The following is a 25,191-nucleotide window of genomic DNA, read 5'->3' as shown; positions in this document are numbered from 1 at the left end:
TCATGACACCAACTCAGAAGTTGTGTGTAAATCGTGACATCTGACAAATAGGAGCCACAGGATCAACAGGAGTGACCTGCACCGCAGATACTATTAATTATCCAAGGTCATCTGCAAGGCAAGCCAATGCAGGCTAACAAACAGGCAGGTAAAGTACCACAAGCTTGGTTTATGGTTTTTTTAGACCAGGGAAATGCTAAGCTGATAGTTTGGCACAGGCAAGTGAGTACATGTGTGCCTGCTCCTTTGTAAAGCGAAGTCCGTATGTATTTCCCATTTGCTTCTCTATGACTCACGTACACATGCCTGGTCTGCGTTTGGATGGCAGAATCAAAAACAAGTGCAGAGGCTTCTCCCACAGGTATATAACTAGTTAGCCAGAAAAGCAATACATCAGTAGGCTGTATGCCTACCCAGCCACTGCAGGAAGCAAGGCAACAAGGGATTTTAGCTACACTGGCAAAAAAGCTGCCCCAACTTTGATTGTTCTGACTGAAAATTACTTTTTCAGTCCCGCAGCCATAAAATCGGCAATCTGTATCCTCTGCACCTAGCAAGTATCACATAACGCGGCAGTATTGCCCTAATTTACATGCAAGACACCAAGTAGTCCTCTATTACTTTCTACAAAATAGCAGACTGAAAAATTGCAGCGTGCTTAAATAAAGTCTACATCCACTCGATGCAAAAAGAAGCCAAAATCTGTAGGTGTAAACATATCCATCTTACAAAAATCAGAACTAAGGGAAAAATGACTAAACTACAATGGTTAGCATATATCTCCAGTGTTACAAGTTCCAGAGGACTTGAAAACCCAAACATGCAGACATTAACTGAAACCAGAACCAACAAGAGTAGGTATATCAAAGCAGACTGTTCAAGACAACAGTGCCTTGCAACCTTGAGAAGAGGGTCAAAATACGGCCCAAGCTTTGTGCCTTCGCTTCTGAAACATCTGCTCTAAAGTTTAGGATTGCAGTCCCAGTGGGAACATGTACATTACAAGAACACTTGCATGAAAAAGAAAGAATAGGTTGTAACATGCAATATTTATCTTTTTATTAGGGTTTGCATGGCATTAATTAGCAAGTGCAGAAGCAACATGGACATATTTGGAAACACTGCTCTGGAAACAGTTAAAATTTAGCTTAAAGTCATAGATTAAATAGATAGGCATGTACTCATTTTATAAAGCTGTTGCTCAACTTGATGGAACTGGACAACTAACCCAGACATGTCATAGTTCTAAAGTGCAGTTTTGTCTGTGTATCTAACAACACACTCTTAAACAGGTAATTCTGGTAAGACATGGTAAGGGAATGAAGATGAAGAGAAGAGCTATTCTTTCATAAAACAATTATCATAACAGATTAAACAATTGAAAGAACAAAGAACAAAATGATACAGCATATTACCACATTACCAACAACAACAGTGATAAAGCCACCATTTACATTTTTTACAGATGTGGAGCGTTTGACCCCTCCAGCAGTCATCTTCCATTTATCCAAACAGATTTTGCTTTTAAAGAATCTCAAGCAATGCCCAAAAGCCAGTTTCACCTACCTTACCATCTGTGAAGTAACGGCAATTCATTTTTAAAAATTTGACAACCACAGGCTCATCCTCTTCTGAAGTAGAGGACAGCACTCTCTCAACTGGTTTGAAGGCCTTTCTTGCCAAATCAGCATCCTTAAAAAAAGAAGGAGTTCAGTAAAGAGCAACAGGACCAGAATCATATACTTCCAGATTCTGAGCAACTATAAGGTCAGGTTCAATCAACTACTCTCCTTTTGCTTAAGGAAGAAAAGTAGTAGTCATGTACATATGTACGTACACTTCCCACAGCATCTTGTATGAAAGAAAAACCTTGTAACATTACAAAAAACCCTCCATACAAATAACAGGCAAGAAATTAAAAAATACCAAGACAAATCAGCTCAACAAATTTCAATGAGGAGCTCTCATTAAGAGAGGGCCAGTCCTGCCACTTCATCTGCAGTAAAGATCTCTGCAGACAGGGCACTGGTGTGATTCCCCATGCAGGTGGCACAGAGCGTCAGACTAAAGTTAAACACAGTTGTTCACTCCAAGGTTCTCTCCACTTTACTTTTTATTGCTTATGGATTTGAAACGTATAATCACTTTAACATCAGCAAGTGGACAGCTAAACTCCCTAAAACTATATAAAACCATCATGGCCAGTCACCCTTCTAAGGAAAATGAAAGGTCAGCTATGCCAAGGCCTTTCATAAAGATTAAATCCTGCAGTCTTGTCTATATAAGACAAGTCTATATGTGGGTACCACCGTAATATGCTTAACTACAAAGAAACTGACTGCTCAGACTAAACTAACAGCCTCTGTGCTTAGGGATCCCAATGCAGGATCAAGGCTCTGGATTGCAGAACAGCATAAAAATCTCCAGGGTGAAACAATAAATACATTTTTCACACTTAGCTTTCTATTTGCTAAAAACTAAACACTAAACACTGGACCATTTTCAATTGCTTTCATAGACTCTAAGCCCAACAGAATTTGTACTGGTTTTCTATGCTCTGACGGAATCCCCTTAATATGGAATATTTTAAAGAGATGGTAAATTTTGTAGTATAGCAAATTAATGTTACTCAGTACACTGCACACAAGGTCTGAACAGTAGCCTCAAAAATCTGCTATTTACACAGCCTTGAATCTCAGGTTCAGAATCAGAAATTATTTCAAGGTGAGTGAACTAATGTTTGGCTTACAGGGAGTTTATCATATTCGGCATCTGATGATGATGGAGAAATGGGAGCACCAGGACTGAAAGACGACAGTCTCGCAGCACTCGTTTCTGGCACAAAGAGAATCTAAATACAAAACACATATGTCAACACAGTAAGATGCAAACTTTAAAAAAGTTATTCACTAGAAATGCTACCTTCTGCTGAAAGACAACCCAGTACTGATCACACATGATTGCAATGCACTCAACTCCTTGTTCTAGCATCCTTCCTCATGATGATGGGGCACACGTGGGTCTAATTAGTTACAGGATCTAGCTCTACATTCTGTTTTGCAGCACAGGCAGGAAAATAAAATATTTTCCACAGACTGAGAACCTCCTTTTTTCCCCCCAAATTTACAATCCCAGGTTGTCTTGCAACTATCACAACTACAAAACAACTAAAATTACTAATAGTCATTAAGAGCAAATTCTGGTCCAAAGAGAAGGCCATTACTGAAGATGGGGGATTTTTAGTGCTAGAAGTTTATAACACTTCACTAAACATTGTCTGTTTCCAAAAACATATTTGCATCTCCAGATTTAAGAAAAATATTCTTTATATGAGCCAGCATTTTAGCATCATGTACTACATAAAAAAGAAAAAAATAATAAACCACCTTACACTAATACAAGTGTATATAAAAATATAACGCTTTGTTTGAATTTTCACATTCCCTCACAGTGATCATCCCAGAGTTTTAGTACAGCAGTACTAAATTTACAGTACAGCTTTGGACCTCCACCCCAAATAAAAAGTAATTTGTTGCAAGTGTCAAAGAAAGATACTTCTAAAGTTAAAAAAAATGCTCACAGTTTATTTTTAAACTAAAAATGTTCCAAGAATTAAAAAAAGATTTCCTTATCCCAGCTTTTGTCCGCTGGGTATTCTTAGGCAAGTCATGCCATCTGTTTGTGCCTCAGCTTCCCTATCTGCAAAACAGGACACTTTTAATTCTTCACATCTGTGAAGCAGAAGTAGAGATCTGCTCTTCGTGAACCAGGTTTTAGTCTTTGCATTTGCATTTCCATTACTTGACTCTCCCCAAAACAGTTTATTTCCATTTATTTTTCATCTTACAGGAAACTGACTCATCCCCAATATAATGGCAAAGAGCCATTTCAATTACTGTATCTAACTCTCTAACTCTTTAATGCATTATATACAGCATTTATCTGTATAAAAAGAATTCAACTCTCTTACAACAGCTACATTACCTTCTTGAGCTTCCAAGACATCTTTAAGCTTCAGTGACAGCAAATAAGCAACAAAAGCCAGATATGGCAATTACAAATCTCCCCCCACCCAACTCTAGGTAACCGTCTAGTGAGTTCCCCTTTGAGGGATTTAAATTACTGTTCATTATCCTTGTATCCAAGTACCTAAAAGATATGTGAAAGTAGTAAAAAGCTTTTAAATACATAGCAAATAATCAGGTTTCAGCTATAAAAAACCCCCATAAAATATTTACCTGGCCTGGCACAATTGTCTGCGTGAAAAGCTTATTGAGCTCCACAAGCTTGTTTGGGGTGATGTTAAACTTTAATGCTATGCTGTTTATGGTGTCCTGATTTCCAGCCTAAAGAAAGAACTGAAACTTAAGATACCATAGTAAACACATTCAGCATACCAGGTGAACTAAAACCATCTAACAGACCGTTTGCAGAGAAGAGATTTAATTATTTCAACACGCCCCCCCTACTTAACAGCTTACATGATAAGCCAGTATTAATCAAAAGAAAAAAATATTGTCTCATACTACATATTAGATAAAGTGGAGAGGTGTTACAGATGTCCCTCTCCTTGTCTCATAAAACTCTGAAGCAGCACCACCCCATTTATAACTGGTCTGGCAAGTGGGGAAAGGGCACACACTGGAAAGCTCTTTACACCTCCAGCAGTTACAGCTCGTCAGGCATTTGTGCTGTTCCCAGCTGGGATGCTTGCCTCTCACAGCCGCTCTGTATGATGGAGAGTGGATCCCCTGTTCAGGGACCTGTCTCCGTGTGAGCCAGCCTTTCAGGGCAAAGCTAGTCCTCTGAGCTGTCGTGGCAGTGCACTGCTGCCCGGCTCTGGCTTAGAGAATCTCACATCATCTCAGGACCAAGCACAGGCCAACTAGCTGATGACCTAAGCAACATGTGGAATTTAAGTAATTTTCAGAACAATGAAACTGATTGCTCTAATACAGAGCCATGCTGCAGAAGTAAAAAAACCAGGACTGGCAGTTGCAAAAAACAGTTGCAGAGGACCTGGGCTGAACAGTCGTTCAGGACATGAGCCAAGCTCTGCTCCAAATATCATTGTGTGGGGAATCTCCATTGCGATAGGTATAAACTTACAGCCAGTATTCACTCACTGCTTTTAATTTTGTGCCGCTGGCTCCCTCCCAACCTCAACCATTCCACCTTCAAAAAGCAGACAAGAACAAACCACACACTGATACTTACAGTATATTCTATGGTACCATGGGGTTTCTGAGAAACCATTTTTTTCTCTTTCTTTTCATTGGTTTTGTTTTGATTGTCATCTAAAGAGAAAGAAAAAAATGATTCAAGTAATTGACTTCCAAGATATTTGCCTATCGACATGTCTTGAAAGAGATCTATAAGATGTGCAACTCACAGCTGTGAACAGGAACACCACCACTAATGAAAAATATCTATTAGGCCTTAAAATTGCATTGTAAGGCAAGCAAAACTTCAAGTACAGCAAGTTTAGTAATCATTCAGGAACCCTGCAAGAGAAATGTATACATGGTACCATACCAATACAGAATTACTCCTATGTTTTCCTCTGTGATTCCTACACAATTCAGCTGTTGGATGCAAGTACTTTGCATCATGAGCTGCTATCGAGGCTGAGGTAGAAACCAGCAGATGAATGTATGCACCGATACCGCATTGGTACAACCACAACAAATACTGGTTAATCACCACTTCATCGCCAGTATGTCATATTTAAATACTATTTTAAACTCTGAAGGTAGAAGTATGCCAAGAGTCCTGCAAAACATGCATGCATACAGTATGCAGTCAAGCATCAGAAAGCACAAAGCTCGTTCAGAAGACATTTTCCATCAGCTGCAGTATGCAGAACTCACTGCACTTGCAGAAACCCTTGCAGGACCCGAAAGGCACACGTGTGAGCAGGGTAGCACTTTCCAATTCTTACCACAGCAGAGGGGGAGCAAAGCCCAGGATCGGGGGGGATGCCAGCTGCCCAGCGTCAGCCCCACAGGGCTCACCCTCCACACCCAGAGCCCATACCCATGTACCTGGTGGGGGCAAGGGCAGCACGCAGCCCCAGCTCCAGTGGTGGGGCCGGGGCGCAGCGAGGCCATGCATGGCTGCCCTGCTCGTCCAGCCCGCTTGCCCCCAGCCCCTCAGAAAGGTCCTGCTGCCTCTGGCAGAGTGCTGCAGCCTGGCCCAAACAGGGAGGGTCGAGAAGGCAAGGTAGGGCTGGGCCCGGCGAAACCAGCAGCCAGGGCCAGGAGTGGGGAGGCACTGCCCTCCTGGGGGACCGTTCCTGCGGTCCAAGGGGGCAGCTCCTGAAGGAGATCAGGAAGGAAAGCACAGGGAATGGCAGCCTAGGGCTTCTGGCACGCATTCAGGCTTTGCTGCAACCTTTGCTATTTCCAGAGAGCAAGAGGCACATAGTAAAAACAAGGGCAAGGACTCACCTGCCCCACTGTAATGTACACAAGCAGAAAGGAGGGGCCAAGAGGTGTGTTGCACCTGACCCTGCCGCTGGCCCGTTTCCACAGCAAGATTAATGCTGGGGGCTGCCTCAGCATCTTCCAGAGGCTACAGAGTCAGAGACCATCTCCTTCAGCCAACAGAGACTCACGAGAGCCCTGAACATACATCCAGGCATTACTGCAGGCGCATCCCACCCATTACTTGTCAGGGATGCACTCATGAGAAGCACCATGGTTAGTGATACTACAGACAGCAAAGATGTTTTTCCCACAATATAGTAACAGCTGGGAAGCATGCAGGGACTAAACACACACAATTTAAGTACATGTGGATAGTACATATGGCATGGAGGACAGAGGTAGGAAGAGGAAGATCAGGACAATGCTGGCTTTCCCATCATGGCATTCTGAAACAGAGCATCACCCAATGATCTCAGACACCTCATCTCTGAGACTGGAGACCCACAGAAAAACATTTTAAATTAGCATTCTTGCTGCTTTTTTCTGACCGCTTGTATTTCCACCATTGCCACACCATCTTCCTGTGATCAAAGTCAAAGCAGCCTATGGTGAAGGATGGAAAAACAGGTAATGACAACAGTAGCAGGGCACAGTATTAAACCATCAGAAACACAACAGCAATATGACAGGCAAAGATGTGGCAAATTCTGGACATTTCTTTAATCCATTATTTACATACAACTGCCAATATGGACACAATCCTGCCTGAAGAAACTCCCCCAACTAACAATGGGTGAGTTCACACTATTTTGTGCTACTCAAGAGATACCACTTCGATCCCTTCAGGATAACTAAACTATGTATCACACCCATGCAGGCAAACTACCTAAGTTGCCTGTGAACTGTCACTGGAGAGACGCAAGAAGGGTTTATAGGTAGACTTATAATCATAGACTCATTTAGGTCAGAAAAGACCTTCGAGATCATCAAGTCATTTGTTAACCTAACACTGCCAAGGCCACCACTAAACCACGTCCCTAAGCACCACATCTATGCATTTTTTTAAACATTTCCAGATATGGTGACTCCAGCACCTCCATGGGCACCCTGTTCCAGTGCTTGACCACCCTTTCAGTGAAGAAGTTTTTCCTAATATCTGATCTAAGCCTCCCCTGGTGTAACTTGAGGCTGTTTCCTCTTGTCCTGTTGCTTGTTACCTGGGAGATGAAACCTACTTCCACCTGCCTACAGCCTCCTTTCAGGTAACTGTAGAGAGCAATAAGGTCCCACCTGAGTCGCCTCCTCTCCAGGCTAAATCACCCCAGTTCCCTCAGCTGCTCCTCATAACACTTGTGCTCCAGACCCTTCACCAGCTTCACTGTCTTTCTCTGGAGATGCTCCAGCACCCCTACATCCCTCTTGCAGTGAGGGGCCCAAGACTGAACACAGTACCCAAAATGTGGCCTCACCAGTGCCAAGTACAGAGGGATCATCACTGCCCTAGTCCTGCTGGCCACACTGTTTTGGATACAAGCCAGGATGCTGTTGGCCTTCTTGGCCACCTGAGCACACTACTGGCTTATGTTCAGCTCTGTCAACCAGCACCCCAGGTCCTTTTCCACCAGGCAGCTTTCCAGCCACCCTTCCCCAAGCCTGTAGCGCTGCGTGGGGTTGTTGTGACCCAAGTGCAGGGCCTGGCACTTCTCCTTGTTGAACCTCACACAATTGGCCTCAGCCCATCGGTCCAGCCTGTCCAGATCCCTCTGCAGAGCCTTCCAGCCATCAGGCAGATCAACACTCCACCCCAACTTGGTGTCATCTGCAAACTTACTGAGGATGCACTCAATTCCCTCATACAGATCATTGATAAAGATGTTAAACAGAACTGGCCCCAGTGCTGAGCCCTGGGGAACACCACTTGTGAATGATTGCCACTTCATCTAGTAAATCATTTGGTCTAGCTGGAAAACGTAGACAAATTTTCAGATATGTTAACTCTTGCTTAGCTCTGAAACAGCACATGAGGTTGGAAACAGTTAAGAACAATTATTCCATACTGACTAGATGTGCATCAGTAGATCCTGGTGTAGTGTGGGGGAATAAAAATAAAGTTGCACAGAGAAACGCGGAGTTAGATTTTGTACTTGCTGAATGTGAGAAAGTGTAAGTCTATGCATGGATGGGAGGAATAACATTATGTAATAAAAGCAGCTTCCTTGCATAACTTACGATATTTGGTAGTAGCTAAACATTTTTGTTCCAAAGCTTAGTGTTTGTAAGTGGGATGGTGACTGGGAGATGACCATGGCAGCAACCACTATGCTACTGTGGCACAAGACAACTACAAAGTACTCTAGCAATACAGACAACTTTCTTCTTTATGGCTTCCTACCTGGGAAGGGGTGTTCCTCTCAAACCTCCCCCCCCCCTTCCCCCAAATACACTGTATTTTTCAGGTTCTCCTACTTGCATTGACTACAAAGCTTTGACATTAAAAAATACTATTGAGTGAAAAGTTGTAACTTGAAATACTGTGTTGCAAGGAGGCATATAATATGCTCTAGTTCTTGGCTGCCAGGACTGTGGATCTGTTTAGTAGGGTCTTCAACACAACCATGGTGCAATACAGAAGAGTGAGGTAGATACTCACACATAGTTGAAAACACAAAACTGTACGGACAAGTAAAAGAGAAAAAGTTCAAAGGACAAGCTGAGTTTCAATTAAACATAATATAGTCCTCCTTTTGCCAAGAACAGTTAATAAACCCTAAATAAGCCAAACAATTAGACAGCTTGCTTTTCTTTCACATCTATGTGCGATAATGTATGTTGCATAGCATTAGCTACAGGCTAGAAGAAGCAGTCTGTGAACCTACTGTCTTCTGAAACCAAAACTGTTACTTTGTGTTAGGATACTTTTTGCTACACTACCACCACTCCCCTTTATTTAATTTTTTTTAAATCCCACCAACAAGGGGTTCTGGACACCATCTTTACACTGAGCATAATTACTTGGCAGGCTTTGGCAATTACAAACCACATCATATCACTTTAAATAGTGGAAAATCTTAACTAGTCTATGATTTTGTGTCTTTATATGCACAATTAAAACCATAAATTAAAAAAAAAAAATCAGACCTTCAGAGTCAAAAATTCCAATGAATCCAATAAATTTTTTCAAGTACTGCTAAGCCCACTTACTGTACACGTATCGAGGCCAAGGTCACAAATTATGCTCTACATGGATAGCTACAGCACAGGGGGTGGAAAACCTGGCAAAGCAAGCAAAACACCACAATATACCATTTCTCCAGGTCCCTCATCCTCTCTAATTTCACCTTCAGGAAATCAAACATTTTCTGACATGATCTGAAGGCAGCTAGCTCTAGTAGTAGTCCCAAAGGCATCCAGAGCACACGCAGGTATGACAGAGTCCTCAGTAACCACATTTATTTCAGACAGAACTAGCCTTGGAGAGATGCAGTTTTTCCATCTTTAAAAATAAATGCCACTGGCTACTTTTTGATCTTGGACATTTGCTTAGCGGTGAAATGACTCATGGCTCTGTCTCCCATGTTTTCCTCCACTGCATGTACACTGAAGATGGGATCGTACAACTATGAAAACTGACTAGGTGTTAATGCAAATTTGATCACACTATATTTTTAGGAAAAAGACAGAGTGGGTGGACTAAACTTCTCTGTGATTTGAGGAAACATGTAAAATAAGAATTAGGTAAAAATAGGAAAATTAATGAACAATGAGAAGAAGAATGCCAAGTGAGAACAGGCAAGAAAATACAGGCCTATTAAAAATAGATAGGTCTAGAATGGAAATTTTTCTGCCCTTATTGATATATTTATACCTAATTCAGCTTCCTAGCAGACTGTTCATATTGAATTTTGCAATGCTATGGGAAACCTCACAGAAAACCAGTTACCTAGTAATGATTTTGAAAGCAATTATTGAAGGAGTATGTCAAAGATGTCAATCAGTTTATCACCCAAAAGACCTTTACACATGATAGGAGAATTACACCTCTGCAACTCAGTAAATAGCTGTATAAATATAGAATAGGTCAAGAAGCATCAACAGAATCCTGGGCTGCTCACACTGACGTATGACATGCCACTGCAAGACAGTATCAATCCCCACCAATGTTACAGACTAACCTGTTGCCAGCCGAAATCAGTGTGAGGTTTTGCAGTGCAGACAGTGACAGCTGAGCCTGCCTGACAGTTTCCGAGCCATCAGTTAGGCTGATGTCTGTTAACATTAGCAGGAATGTTGAAATAAAAGAAGGGGCCAAAGGACTGACCAATTCCAACAGCAGTTAAACAAACTTAGTAGCCTGAGAGAACAGAGGTAATGGCATACTTGGGCCAAAAGTCCATTTTACTCATTAACCTTTGCCTTACCAAAGACTTAGGTGGCATGTAAATAAAGAAATCTTTCCCCTGACTAGCCCCCTTGGCTTCTAGAAATCATGAATTTCCCAGGGTAGAGAAGCAACATCCACTAAACTGCCCAGTTTCTTCAAGATCTCCACACCGGTCCTATGCCAATGAAGCCCACAGTACCATGATGTGCAAATAAAGTTCTGATTCCTTTCTTGCACTTTAGGATGCTCAGTGAAATTAATCAAGTAATTAATATTATTTTAAGGGTGAGCAAATAAATAGTCTTTATTCACCTTCTGCATACCGTTCAAGATGTCACAGATTACCAGCATCTTCCCTTAGTTAGTTCACTTTTTCAGGTTGACTAATACTAGCATACTCTACACTTTTTTTCTATTTCTCTGATCTCACAGGTTATCTTTCTTATTAGTTTTTCTTCTCCTAAGATACCTTTTTTGAGATGGAGGAAGAAAAACCAAATGCAGATTTTAAGATATGAAAACCCAGTAATTTGTGCAATGACATAATGACAGTTTCCTTAAAACTGTAAGATACTAGCCATATTTTTCCACATTGCTGCATACATCACCGCTTTTTTAAGGCAATCCAGTCCTAGGTCTTTATGACAGATTTGTTAGAAGAAATAAAACTATATTACTACAGTCTAGCCAAGCCCCAGGACCAAGGAGTGAAAACCTGAAGGTAGCTTACAAGAATCTGAAACACAATAAATTCAGGGGAGAATTATCACTTGGAGTAACCTAATCAGAGTACTGATAAGAAATTAAACAAACAAGGCTTCCTGAGGTAGTTCCCTTATCAGTAAATGAGACACGATACCAACTATCTTGGCAGAGACAGAGTACAGCAAGTATCACTTATGTCATTCTAGAGAGACAGAGAGACCTCAAGAATATGAAAGTCCTGCTTGGGCTTGTAGAGGAGGAAGACAAATCAGTTTATCCAAACAATTTTTTCTGTTTCTGCTTTCTAGACTGACACTTTAATAAATTTCAGCAATGCTGTTACGTACAGAGTTGTGTGTAGGATGATTTAATCATGCCTCCATAAGCAGCTTTCTGCCTCTTCTCATGGCTCTCAAAGTGAACTGAACAGTGTTCACATTAAAATTATTACTTTTAAATAAAAAGTCCTTCTTTCAGCTCCTGTTCACCTGGTGGGTGAACCCCACCACCACAGGGGCCAGATCCCTGTTTTGGGACACCCTCCATCTATTCTGACATTCCAGCACTTCCCAGAGGCTGCAGCAGCCTTCCATGAAGAGATGTTATCCCAGCCCCATTCCCTCCTTTAGCCAGCTGCATCAGTTGTGATGCACATCATAGAAAGTTTTTTTGCCTACCTGATCAGACCTATCTCCCTGTGAAAAAGGGAACAAGTTAGAAACATTCCCTGCTCAGATTTGCGTAGTGGACTGCTACCATGTTAAAAGAGGAGAAGAAAAAAACCAAACCCCAAACAAAACAAAAGAAGCCCCACCCCACAACACCCCACCATCTCAGGTGTCTGTTTCCCTGTTCTGCTTCCCCCTATTGCCACAGCCTCCTGCGAAGCCCTCACCTTTACTTCTGCATATTTTTCCTCTACTGAATCATATTAACATTTGGCTTCCTCATTTCCTACTGCTGAAGTCACTTGAAACAAGGCGGCAGCTGTCACCCATCACAACCACACTTGTGCTCCCTCAGTGAAAACTCTCCTGCCATAGGAAAATAGCAATTTCCTTATCAATACAAATCCAGGCACATGATCCCGAAATATCTATGCCTTGAACAACTTCTCTCTGCTCTCAATAGAAATTGATTGTGATTCTCCACTAGTAATTTTTCAAGCAAGTCTTTAAAAGGAATATCAAGATCACCAAAAATACAGGGCCCCAACAAAAATGACAAGGAGCTCAAAGAACTAATATAAAAAAGGTAGTAATTCCTTCTGCTATAAATGGAGAAGGTATTTTAAGGCACATTTAAATAAGAATCTGACTATTGATATTAATGCAATATTCATATACTGCAGCTTCTACATGAAAAACTGCAAATTTTTTCAAGAAATTTAAATTCCTTCTTTATTTACTCCTTCCTCCCCAAAATGTGGCTTTAGCTCCTTTGCAGAGGCACAAAGTGATGCTACATGTTACATGTTTTACAGTTCATTACCACCTCAATATGCTGCACTAGAACATGACGCAACCCCTTCCCACCACAGAGCAATGGAGGACCCACTGCCACCCTTCCCTGCAGCCATGCGTAGGCCCGGAAGACAAGACAGCACCCACACTTGGGCAATGAGTTTTTTTTGGGCAATGGGCCATGCAGAGATGCCTGCACACCTAGAAAGCCCTCCAGCTGAGTGAGGGCGAAGGGCCTCCCTGCAGCAGGGTTCTTCCCACCAGGAGCAAGGAGATATTGTCCAGGGCAGCATCACTGCCACTTTTTTGCTGGCACTTGTACAAGGTGGGCACTGAGCAGATGACATAAGCCTTGCACGAACAGCACAGGGAGGGTGAGCACTGTTACCAAGAGTGCCAAGCTGCAGACTGCTAAGCAGCTCTCATGTTTAAGATGGCAAGATGTGCACCACTGCATTCAAAGTTTCCTTTGTGAGAACCAGCATGGTTGACAAGTGAGAAGACAAAAGATCTAGTTTGAAAGTCCACTGAGGCTTAGGAAAGGGGAAAAAAAGAAAAAGCCAAATCAACCCCCACACACACACACTCAACATCGGAGGGAAGTAGTTCATATACTTCAACCATCAAGAGGAAAGTTTGACATGTTATTTTAAAGAAACAGTGAGATGCAGCAAACGGCCCAGTGCTTTAGCTCTAAGCCTCAGCCAGAAAACGATACAGCAGCAGCTAAAACGTACTGAAACTGAAGTATTGCTGAAGTGGTGTGTCACTGGGCACCCAGAAAGAAGCACTGAAGAGGGATGACTACAAAACTTTTTATGTTGAATGTTTCAGTCAGAAGGGAAGTTTAAAGGAGAGGATGCAAAGTGCTGTGAGCAGGGAGGGAGGATGTGCTGAGGATATCCAGTAAAGGCAGAGGTGGAGGGCTCCTGGCTTTCACTCTATGTGCTGTCTGAAGACACAGGAAGGATTCAGATCAACCGATAACCTTGTATCAGAGAGACAACAGACACTTCTGTGGGTAGAGACCAGTACTTCAGAAACAGGTCATGGTGATTGCCAAAGCGCAGCAAGCCTGTAGAGAAAGCCATTCTAGATGCATATATGCTTTGTTGATGGAGACTGCACAACCAGTCTTCTGCTAACAGGGGAAGCTGATGGGCAGGACAGCCTCTGCCTCCAGCTCCCGTGAAACTTACCCTGGGAAAAGGGAAGTGACTCCCAGGGAGTTCTCTCCCACCTTATTCCAGGTGCAAAACAGCCTATTTGCAATGTGAATATTTGGAGTCACGGGGAAGAAGAAAGGAGAAAACATGAAGATAGGGGGTGAGGGGTCCTTGTAGCCAAAAAGAAGCAAAACAAGCTAACAGGTTTCTGATAGAGCAATGAATACAGGTGGAAAAGTCAGAGAAGCCTTTGGGACCCTGAACATGCTTTTCACGTCTGACAAGCATCAGGCTTTGCTGCTAAATAATTTGAAACAAGTTAAGATACATATCAGCTGGATCGGAGAATAGCTCTCAGCTGCAATGATCATGAGTATCTGTCTTTACCCTTGAGTAAACTGGTTACACACACTTTTCTTTTGTGCTGGGGAAAATGTCCTACACGCTGCAAATGTTTTGTGTCCTAAGCCTCTCTAAGATAGACTGGGTGCATGAGCAAACACCTTCAGCTGTCTGTGGATCAAAACAAAGATCACATTCCCTTTTGGGATTGAGGCAGAACTGTAACACACTGAGACTGTTTTAAAAGAGCTGGTTAGATTTCAAGAAATAACATATCTCCCTAGGAAATGTAATGTACAGAAGTATAATTATCCCAAGCATCTCTACAAAGGATACAGTGGTTCATGTTTCAAGATGTGAAAGAAAAACAAGACAGAACAATCTCATTTCTGCTAGTCGCATTTTGAAGTTTTAAACCAAGTCTCCATCATGCAACTGGAATGCTTCTGGAAGCAAAGTTCTTGCAGACACAACTGAACATGTCCTTACACAAGGGTGAAATACATAACGACACTGAGCAAAAAACTAACAGTTGTTAATTGTGTTATTAAACCATACCTGGCTTTGCCAAGTAAGAACCAATCGCTGCTTCATTTTGGGTAGATTTGCATAAGTGCCGGGGTCAGGTTTTCCAAGAGCTATTTAGGGCCCTGAAGTAACTGCACTCCTCAAAGATCGCATTTTAAGTTTTATTCCTTAATTTATTGGAATTGACAGTTCACGCTGCCATACTGTAATACTATGAAGTGTTTGTCAAAACACAGGTACAAAGTAGCGTCAAGACCAAAAGGGACTGCTCAGATGCCTGCAGTTCAGCACAAGCTGTACAAGACCTCCGACTTGAACAAAACTGTATGATGGCAGCTGGGCAAAGAACTTCACTGCAGAGGTAGTCCTACTTCATATTATAAATCAAGTTAGTATGTTTAAATTTATAGGAGATCTATCATTCCCAAATTTATATTTGTTCAAGGCAGCTATACAAATGAAAGGCAGAGATAAAAGCGGTACAGGAATTAAAACCCTAAAGTGGGTAAAGTAATTTTCCTTACACAAAAGGAGAATACTTTGGAGAACAGGGAAAAAAATGTGAACAGCTCTTAAATTAGAGGGTATTTAGAGCATAAAAGTAACCATCCAACACCTTGAGCTCAAAAGCAGAGTCAATACTGCTTATGTAGAGGAAAGTGCTTACAGGATGAACAAAACTCCCCCATATGCAAATACTTAAAAGAAAATGAAAGAATCATGTGTTAAGAATCATTTAATTCAAGTTTAGAGGATGCAATAGGAAGAAAAACCACACAGCTACTGAACTGGCTTCAGTAAAGGTGCAGTGGCCTAGAAAATCAGTTTGGTAGCTTACTTTTAAGTGTACCTTGCTTAAGGCAGAAAAAAAGAGTTTGTGTGCAATGCAGTACAATTATACAAAGATATCCAGGACTGAAGTTTCAGAAGATTCATAAAGTTAGACCACAAAGAAATATACGGCTTTTGTGCTCAGAGTTCTTTCAATCTCACCTTATTTGAGCAGTGAAAGTGACACCTGATTCTTCTTCAAGGCAGACACAAGGGTATGATTTCACAAGCCAAATCAATAGCTCCTATGAGAAGAGGAGCTGTTCTCTCCTTGCATCTCTTTCTACCTTGGACTCTGGCTCTCATCTGATCCCACAGAAAGAGTACTCATTTGATTAAAATAGTAATTTTTTTCTTTGCTCATCTTGTGAATTGACTCATCTTACCTTGTGGTCAGATAAATGCCAGTGCCAGTTCAGAGTGATTAAAAAAAAAATGTAGTTCTGAGGAAGGGGAGGAAGCACGAGACCTCCCCACTGAGTGGCACCAAGGTGTTAATTCACATTGTAGAACACCTTCATAGCACTCAGCTGTACTTTGAAACTATTGCCTAAGAAAACTATAGTCACCAGACATGTGGGCATAGCCTAAATCTAGCCTGGGCCACTTTAAGGAAGAAATTTAAGAAGAAAACCATTTCAGACATATGAAACCTACTTATTACTCTTAAAGAACAAGGGGGAAAACCAGAAAGATTAAGATGACATAAAATCAGTAAGTTTTAGCAACAAATAAGTTGGTTGACAAGAAAGCAGTAAGAAGGAATAGTAGATATAAGAGGGAAGGAAGCCCTCATCAGTTTTAAAATGGAGCTTGACCAGTTTAGTGTCTATAAGGAATTATACAACAATTGTTATCTCTAAAGAATTATACGACTGTTACTTATAGCAAAAGAAAAACACCCAAGGTACAAGCAGCCCCTCTAGTACCATGAATAAACCAGTAATATAAGCATTATGGAATTGCAAGTTATATGTCCTAACAGTAGAGTTAATCTTGCTCCATTTACCTTTTCATACATTTTACAGAGTGCTGTTCACCATGAATCACACTCATACACGAAGTTTTAAGCTCAGCAACACTATTTCAGAATGCCACAGTGTACAATTTGGATCTATCCATGTTACTGCATAAAACCAAGTTTTCAGTTTCTCACTTCTGGGGAGCTTAATTTTTTGGGTTATTCTTTAAAACAGCAAGCTAATTTCCTAGCTTTAGTTTCTGCTCATCCTACACAAATCTATTAAATGTCATCCCAGCCCAATCCTCTCAGGGCAAGACAGCATTTAACCAAGCTCGGTGTCAGCACTGAGGATGAGGAAGGGAAGGAAGGGATGGGGTGGGGAGAGAATGAGGAAAAATGGGAATGAGGAAGGGTAGGGGTGTCTGAAAAAAACCAGCCCCATCACAGCTGAAGCAGCTGGGTGGTAGATTCAGGTCCTAACCCTATCCTTCCCTTTAGGAAAAGGCAATTAATTGTTTTCTCTCTTCATTATCAGTCCTGTGTCTGATATATGTTATCACAACTGTTTTTCTGAAGATTGTCTTTCATATCCAGATGGCATCAGTGGGAACTAAGACATGTGTGATAATTTTAGCCTTCCATTCCACAACCAGGTGTCCTTCTGCACACTCCTGCACATAGACAAAGCAGTGGTGAAACAAAAAGAGATCTTGTTACACAAAGCTTTAAGTGTGGCATTCAAAAGGAAATCCACAGAAAATTTCAGATGGGAAAATATTTGCAAGTGCTGCCCTGCATTTTGCATACATTATCAAACTATGCTTACTGTGGAAGTACTTGTAACCATATATTGATTCTGGCCTGGATAGTCACAGTGAAATACTGACATGCCTGTAACAACAGGAAGTGATCATCATTTCTGAGACAGGAGCCTGTTCCCATGCGCCCTGCATAACTAATTCATGGTGCCGTCAAAACCATGTACTCTTCCTGACCTACTTTTCATTTACCAGTAATAGCAGTCTCCCCTCACTGCTACTTTACCAGCCTCCAATGGCCTATGTGACAAGGACACGGGAGCACATTGTTCTGTCTACAAGACAGAGCAAAGTTCTACTTCACATCAGCTCCACCTTGGATTAACTGTTATCAGCAGCCAAATACCACATCTTCAGCTAAGTGCTTTAACCTCCTTCACAGCAAAAGTTTATGAACCATATTTATCAGCCACACAAAAGACAGCCTGCAAGCAAGCAGTGGATGTCTACTACCTAAGGGCAGATTAAATAGCTACTATCCATGAGGTCCACAGCTATCAAGGAAATAACTACACACCATGCAGGTACACATGCTATCTTTAACCTCAGAGGTGTGACTTACAAAGCAAAGATGCAGCAATAGAAACTTCAGCATGTGCTGCTACTAGCTTGCTGGGTACACTGGATATGTACACAACAAGAACTCCAAAACTGCATTATTATATCCTCCAGGCTGTCTGGCAACAATGTGGTCTAGCTCCCCATTACCATGATTAGCACTACACAAATACACAATGTTAAGCCAACCTTTCACAGAAATAGCAACTTGCGTTAAGACAATCCACAGACTCAGCATCCAGCAACTCTCTCTGCAGAGTTTGGCTTTAGTCTTACAAAAGAAATGCACAAACTCAAGATTAGAAGCTGTTCATACTGTCTATTGTCACTTCTTCCATTTTCTAGTTCAAGACCACTCAATCTACCCCAAGCTCCCTGTTTGACAGTCTATCTCTAAAATATCCTGCTCTTGTGTATTTGTGTAGAAAGTCAGGCCCTCTTGGGTGCTCTGATAAAGCCAGGTGGAGTTGCAGGACAAAATGAATTTTGTGTTTTGCCAGACTTATCAGCCAGTGGGGGGGGGGGAGGTCTTAGCTGCCTTACGACATTGCAACAGTGACCATGAACTTTAAAGAAAAGTCTACACCCCAAAAAGTAACAAGATTAATTACATGAAAAAAAGAACAAACTACTTTCCCTGATTTTCTTTAACATGAGGGGGGAAAAAACCTCTACATTTTCCATTTGATAAAGACAATAACAAAGTATCTGGTAAGTGCTGCCTTGGACAAAATTTTCTCTTATTCTTCACTACATGTAAAAGAGCTTTTCTGGCTAAGTTGGTCACCTGCAGATTACAGCCCATGCTGGTATTTGTGCTATCAACTCATAAACTGGATCAAACTGTACAGCACAGCTGAAGTATGTGAATCTTTGAATGCACTACAGAAATATGCTGTGTTACTGGGAACTGCAAGAAAGCCACATGCATCCTTAGATCAGATAGATAAGGTTGTTCTTATTTTCTGTCAGCTTGCCCGGATGAGCTGTTCAGACACTTGGTATCTGTGTGGTCAGGAACTCAATTCTTATGCAAATTGTATATCCTGTTTTCAGTTACTGAAGATAATCCAGGTACAGGAAGGAAAGCCTTCATGCGGCCTTTCTCAGGCCTCTACTGGATGGAGTTCATTCAGGTTAAATTAATAAACAAAATGGTGGGAAAGAGAAAAAGCAAAGACTTCCACTAGGAAAACTAAAAATCCCCAACATATAAACTGCACATTGTTTGGGGTTTTGGGGGTTGTTTGGAGTTTTTTCTTGGTTTGGTTTTTTGGTGTTTTTTTTTTTTAAAAGCAAAAAACACAGCAGATACACTTTACAGACTAAGTAATCCTTAAAAAAATCAACCCTTTCTCACATCTAATTTCTTCAAGGAACTTACCTTGACAGTGACAAAGGCTTAATGCACAGGGCTTGTACAGCTCCCCCTGAAAACAGACTCAACATTAATCTCTCTGGAGCAGCAGTGGATTTGGGCACAGCTCTGCGGGCAGCTTAAACCAACCTACAACGAAGCTGTTGCCAAAAGGGACGTCTTCCTCCACAGGTTCCTGTCACCAGCCCTGCACTAGCTAAGGTTTCTAGATGCCAGCCTAGGGAATGCAGCTCCTGATTCTCTGGGCTAGTGATGGCTGAAGGCCAGGACTGGGACCACCCAGGATCACCCCTCAGGAGAAGAACAGGCAGCAATACATCCTCTTTTAGCAGCAGTGTGGACACCTTAGATTGGTTTAAACTGTTTAAGAAAGTGCACTCTAGGAGGGATATGGTGACAGAGGTAGTTCCAGGTTTCTTATACAAAGGTGGAGGTAAAAAGGGTTGGTGACTATTTCAAGAGATGAGGGGAAGCAGAAAAAGAAGGTTCAGTGATTTTTTTGGGTGTAAAGTAGGCTCAGGAACAGCTTGGAGATGGGTGGACAAGAAGCTGCCTGCTGGTCTTCCTGTGGTCTGATAGTATAATCTGTGAATCCTGGTCAGGTAAGTGCCAGTACCTAAATGCACCTATCACAAAAGTACCACCATAGAATTTCTGACTATCCACTACATCAAGGACTCAAAGACAATACCAGAGTGAGGAAAATCATTCTGGCAACACAGCAGGGCTGAGGGAAGGAATACTTAGGGATCACAAAAGAAGACACACACATTTTAGAAAACCGTTAACACTACACATGCTGTTTTCCTTCATTCATTTCGCTGCCTGAACACACAGCAGCTTGCCTGGGAAAGCTGTGCCATATAAGTTGACCAGGACAACATCTCTTCCAATCACGTGCCTTGTCTATCGGTTGGTGATTACGAGATCCTAAGTTAAAAATATAGACGGATTCACAAAGACACGTACCCTAATTTCATGTAGGGAGATGACATCAGCATCTGATGTGTTGCTGACTGCCAGCACCTCATCACACAGATCTCAGAAGCTATGGAAAAGAGCAACAGTTTATACACGCTAGTGATCCCAAGCACGGCCTGATGAGTCTCAACACAAACGTCACAACAGACTGATGAGACACGAGGAAACATCAGTGTGGAAAGGTGGGAGCTAAAGTGTTACAAAATAAAAAAAGATCTGGCTTAATTTTGTATTATTGTTTAAATGCACATGAAAGGAATTCTGCTTTTCAGAGTGTTTAGGTTAACTTCCAACAGTATCTTTCAAGCACAATATGGGAAGAAGAGAAATTAAAAGCCTGCCTTGAGGATAGCAGGCTTGAGTCATGCAGATTCTCTGAGAACGACTCCCTCACACCTCTGCTTGGAGACCAAAAGATCTGCAATATTATGATTTCAAACACATTATCTTGTGCTCCTTATGTACTTGGCTTATGAATATTCCTGCCTTAAAGAGATAAAAACCTTAGAAATGTAAACCTCATGTCTGAAACTACAATGGAAATATTCTGCCCCTTCCCTGTGGGTAGAAACTCCCAGAGAGCTAGAGGCAGTCACTGGGCAGGGGCCCAGAAGAATAGACTACAGCACAGATACACCTGGGTGCTGCAGAGCACTGCTCCACAGGCACCCAGGGCACAGGTCCTAGAAACCTGGGGAGGGGGAATGGGCAATGGATCCAGTCTGCCTGGTTGACAGTCCTCCCAGGGAATATCAAAGATAAAAACCTATAAAGACAGTTAAACCCTCTCCCTCAAGACAAGGCACATTACCAAAATCACCTCTGAAGAGCTGCATATCACCTGCAGGCACTCTGAGCAGGGCACCCGTGCTCAGCAAGCACAAGACCCGACAGGCTGCTGGCACAACCTGTGAAAGTTCAGACTACACCAAACATGACGAGCCAGTGGATCCTGGAAGTGAAGGACTTGCTAACCACACAGACATATTTCCCTTCATTACCCCTGGCAGAAATACGGCAACTCTCTTCGTTAATTCTCCCAACAGGTTTCCCTTTCCCCTTCTGTGTGCCACGTGCTACCTGACCAACTGCTCCACAGCTTTCCTCCCTTCCTCCGGGGGCCACTTTTTAGAGATGTTACATGCATCTGCATTTAAATATAATTAAGAATGTTAAGTGCTCACTCCTCCTGAAAATTCAGGCCCTGGGAAAACAGACAGCCCTTGGAAATGCATCTGGTTTTTCAGCAGTGAGATCAGTTTTATCTGGTCAAACACCAGTCATGTCATCCCCTAGCCTGACCTTTGAAGAATAGATCACAAGAAATCACCATCTCAAATATTACTTTAAGTTAGAAAAACATAAAACCCTGGTATTTTTTCCCCAGTGACAGAAACTTCACTTTTTAATTTTCTACCTAAATAATTACTGCCACTGTTAAAAAGGTATCCCTGATTTCTAATCTCCACTTTTTCTCTCCATCTCCTAGCTGCTCAGCCTGACAAAACTCCTTGTTATATTTCAATTGCTTACACAAGTAATTTAGGATAAAGCTCTGGGGTTTTTTTTTCCCCCTCAAGAGCAGTTATAACTGAAGATGTCTCTCTCAACTCCCTCTAGTCCCCAAAAACTTGCTTCCTCCCCAAGCCATGCTAAACAGAAGTCACAGTAAATCTAGTCAGAGAAACTGCGTTAAGAGCAAAAACATCCCTTGTCCCAGCATCCTGGGTCCTAGAGGTTCAGAGGTTAACAAGGACAAGCAAAGCCATGAAACAACTTACATATAAGGAATGCTGAAGTTCTTCAGCCTGGAAAGGAAATTATGGGAGAGGGGTATTTTATAGAGAAGAGTCAAAAAAACCCACCCCAAAACAAACAAAAAAAACCCAAAACCAAAACAAAGGAAGCTTGGAGATGGTGGTAGGGATTGACTGTTCAGTTTCTTCTACGAGAACCAGTGGCCACCTAACAAAGCCAGCAGGAGCAAGACTGCTCTTCCTGGAAATGGTAGAAACCTGTGCACTCTTTACCAAAAGATACTGTAGAAATATACACAGGCCCAGGGAGAGACGAGGTAAGCATACGGAAGAACACTCTCTAAATGCACAAACTACAAGCAGCTCAAAAGATCCCCAACAGCTGAAAATCATCAGAGAAGCGGAGAACATTAGTGTGGATAATTTTAAAAATTCACTGTATTCTTAATTTTCCCCAGACATCCAGGTGTGGCCTTTGTGGGAGAACAAATGCTGCACTAAATGGGCCCTAGTCTGAAACAGCACAGTCATTCCCATGGCCCCTTTAGCGCTTCTTCGTCCTAAAATCACCAACAACAGGCTTGGACATAGCGGTTCAGCAGCAGTTGCACTGTAATTCCCATTACTCCCTTGCATAAAACTTCCTTCCAAGCACTTGTACTAGTATTTTTTTTTCTCCAAAGTGATGTTCTGCAAGTTTATGCTCAGGTAAATATGCACATCAAGTACCCCAATTAATTTTTCAGACTTAACAGGCCCCTCATCCTGGAAATCTGTGTTCTACAACCTACGTTTAAAACGTGTACTTGGTCTGTGCTCAAATTACCAACCAACTCACATAACTCAGCATCGGTAAATTACACTGCATATAATTCTTACAACTTTGTACAAATGTGATGGGCAATTTTTCCCTCCTACCTATAAAAGCATTAAATCACACACAGCAAGCAACTGATCCCTTCAGAGCAAAATACACTTGTTCAGTTACCCTACTGGAGGGAGATACCACCCAAATTTAAAACCCTTGATGTTCTAGAATATAAATTCAAGGGCCTCACAAGGTACTATTACTTAACATCTGCAACATAATTCTTACAAATGCAATTAGCCTTGATTGACTATTTGAAAATTAAAGGAATATAAAAATCTTGTATTAACCCTTTTTAAAGCTTGCTGAAGAAAAGCCACATTAGTGATAAAGAAGGTTCATCCATAAACTCTTGGAACTTCCACATGAAAAGCAGCTCTGCCAATTAAATAAGAGATTTCATCTATTAAGCTAACGTTCACCTTCATTTCTAGCTGTTTCAGTACAGAAAATCACATCAGAGGACACAAATACATCAATTCGCCTTCCACATCCCTTCCTCCTCCCTGCTGACTAGAAGCACACTATAAAATTAATGCACATTCAGCATCTAGCATCACATTAATGAGCTAAAATTACTGTTAATTTCTCTTTTGTTCTGAAAACAGTTAAGAAATCTCTTTATGTTTATGTTACTGGACACAGTTTTCATGTTCTGTCCTTTCCCATTTCAATTCCCTCGCTTCCCACTTGAATCATACATTATTGTACTATTAACGGCCAAGTTTACAATCTGGTTTTGTAGCTCCATACAGCTTCACTTCAGTCTAACACCAGACTTAAAAACAGCTCAGTCTTCTGTCTTAAATATAGGTTTTGAGGCAATTTGTAATGTGTTGATAGGCAATACTATGGACTACACACAAAACACCAAGTTTTGTTTATTTGTATCTTTCACTTAGTTTTACAACAAACAGAGGCTTAACTATCTAGATGAGAATTAAAAAAGGATTCCACACACAGGGAGCTCAAGCAGCATTAAGACATTTCCACACAAATTTTTCGAAGTTAAGTGCTAACGGCATTATTTCTGGTACTTACTGCACAGATCAAATTCTCCTGCCTGCAGACAAGGCATCCCTTCTGCACACACACAGTTTCTAGTGAACACCAATTAACAACCCAGCTTGAATATAACCTGGTGGCCTTAACACTGAACCACTGGGATTCCAGATCATTTGCTCTTATTCCAAAATAACGATCTGAAACCAGCTGCCTTTCAGTCATTCATCCACCTCATTCTTTCCACACGGGTTTCAGCAACTGACACCAATATACCAACTGTCTGAAGCTTCTCAACCAGCCACTGCCCACTACATCCAGTTTACACTTATTAAGTTATTCCAAACCCCTTGCTATTCTACACAGACAATCACAACCAAATAAACTTCTTCCTATGCTGCTTTAATTTTGAGAATTTGATTCTGCAAGAAACAAATTATTTCCCTTTACACCCCACCTTCTGCCCACTCTCATTTTTGCTGTCTGAAGCCAACCTGAAACACAAAGGTTACAAGCAAGGTCTCAGAACTTGGGAAAATTCAGATCCTGTTCCTCTTTACTGGTGTATCAAGCATTTTAGCACAACACTGAGTAGCCCAGTTTGTAAATCACTTAGATTAACTTAGAATACAGTGTACCTTGCTACACAAATAAAGCTGACCAAATCAAGCCCCCAGAGATCAGAGCCAATTACAGTTAACTAGTTACCAGCGAGAACTTACATGGATATCCTTATGTTTTTTTAAATGGACTCACCTTTTTATGACTAGCACCTTAAGTCCTCAACTGCATCCTACTGTTGAGTAACCTTACCAGGTAGTACAGAAGACAAAACCAGGACTCATTAGCAGAAAGAAATTTCAATTTTCAACTCAGTATATACCGAAAAGTCCACTTCAGATTAAGCCTATTTAGCAAATGACCTAACAATTAGAAAATATTATGCAGAATGGTTTCAGCAAAAGCCCCACCTTTTTATTAAATATAAATTCTCTATTTATTTTCACTGTATTGCAAGCAA

At 41.5% G+C, this 25,191-nt stretch overlaps 1 protein-coding gene across 9 annotated transcripts in view; it reads right to left on the bottom strand.

Annotated features, from left to right (window-relative positions):
- Positions 1-25,191, bottom strand: part of NCOA7 (nuclear receptor coactivator 7) — a 100,586-nt gene that overhangs the window by 23,445 nt on the left and 51,950 nt on the right. For 8 of the 9 annotated variants that reach the window (XM_037391386.1, XM_037391384.1, XM_037391383.1 and 5 more), the window contains 4 exons: positions 5,218-5,297; positions 4,239-4,346; positions 2,750-2,851; positions 1,567-1,692 (listed from right to left, as the gene is read on the bottom strand). In XM_037391386.1, coding sequence (XP_037247283.1) covers positions 1,567-1,692; positions 2,750-2,851; positions 4,239-4,346; positions 5,218-5,297 — 416 coding nt within the window. Of the gene's footprint in view, positions 1-1,566; positions 1,693-2,749; positions 2,852-4,238; positions 4,347-5,217; positions 5,298-10,600; positions 10,674-25,191 lie in introns of those variants that run through there. The other variant, XM_037391388.1, reaches the window with a different exon arrangement.

Source organism: Falco rusticolus, chromosome 6 (genome assembly GCF_015220075.1).
Source record: "Falco rusticolus isolate bFalRus1 chromosome 6, bFalRus1.pri, whole genome shotgun sequence".
Taxonomy (NCBI): domain Eukaryota; kingdom Metazoa; phylum Chordata; class Aves; order Falconiformes; family Falconidae; genus Falco; species Falco rusticolus.
Note: the sequence above shows the minus strand (reverse complement) of the source record. Positions and strands in the feature narration are given on the sequence as shown.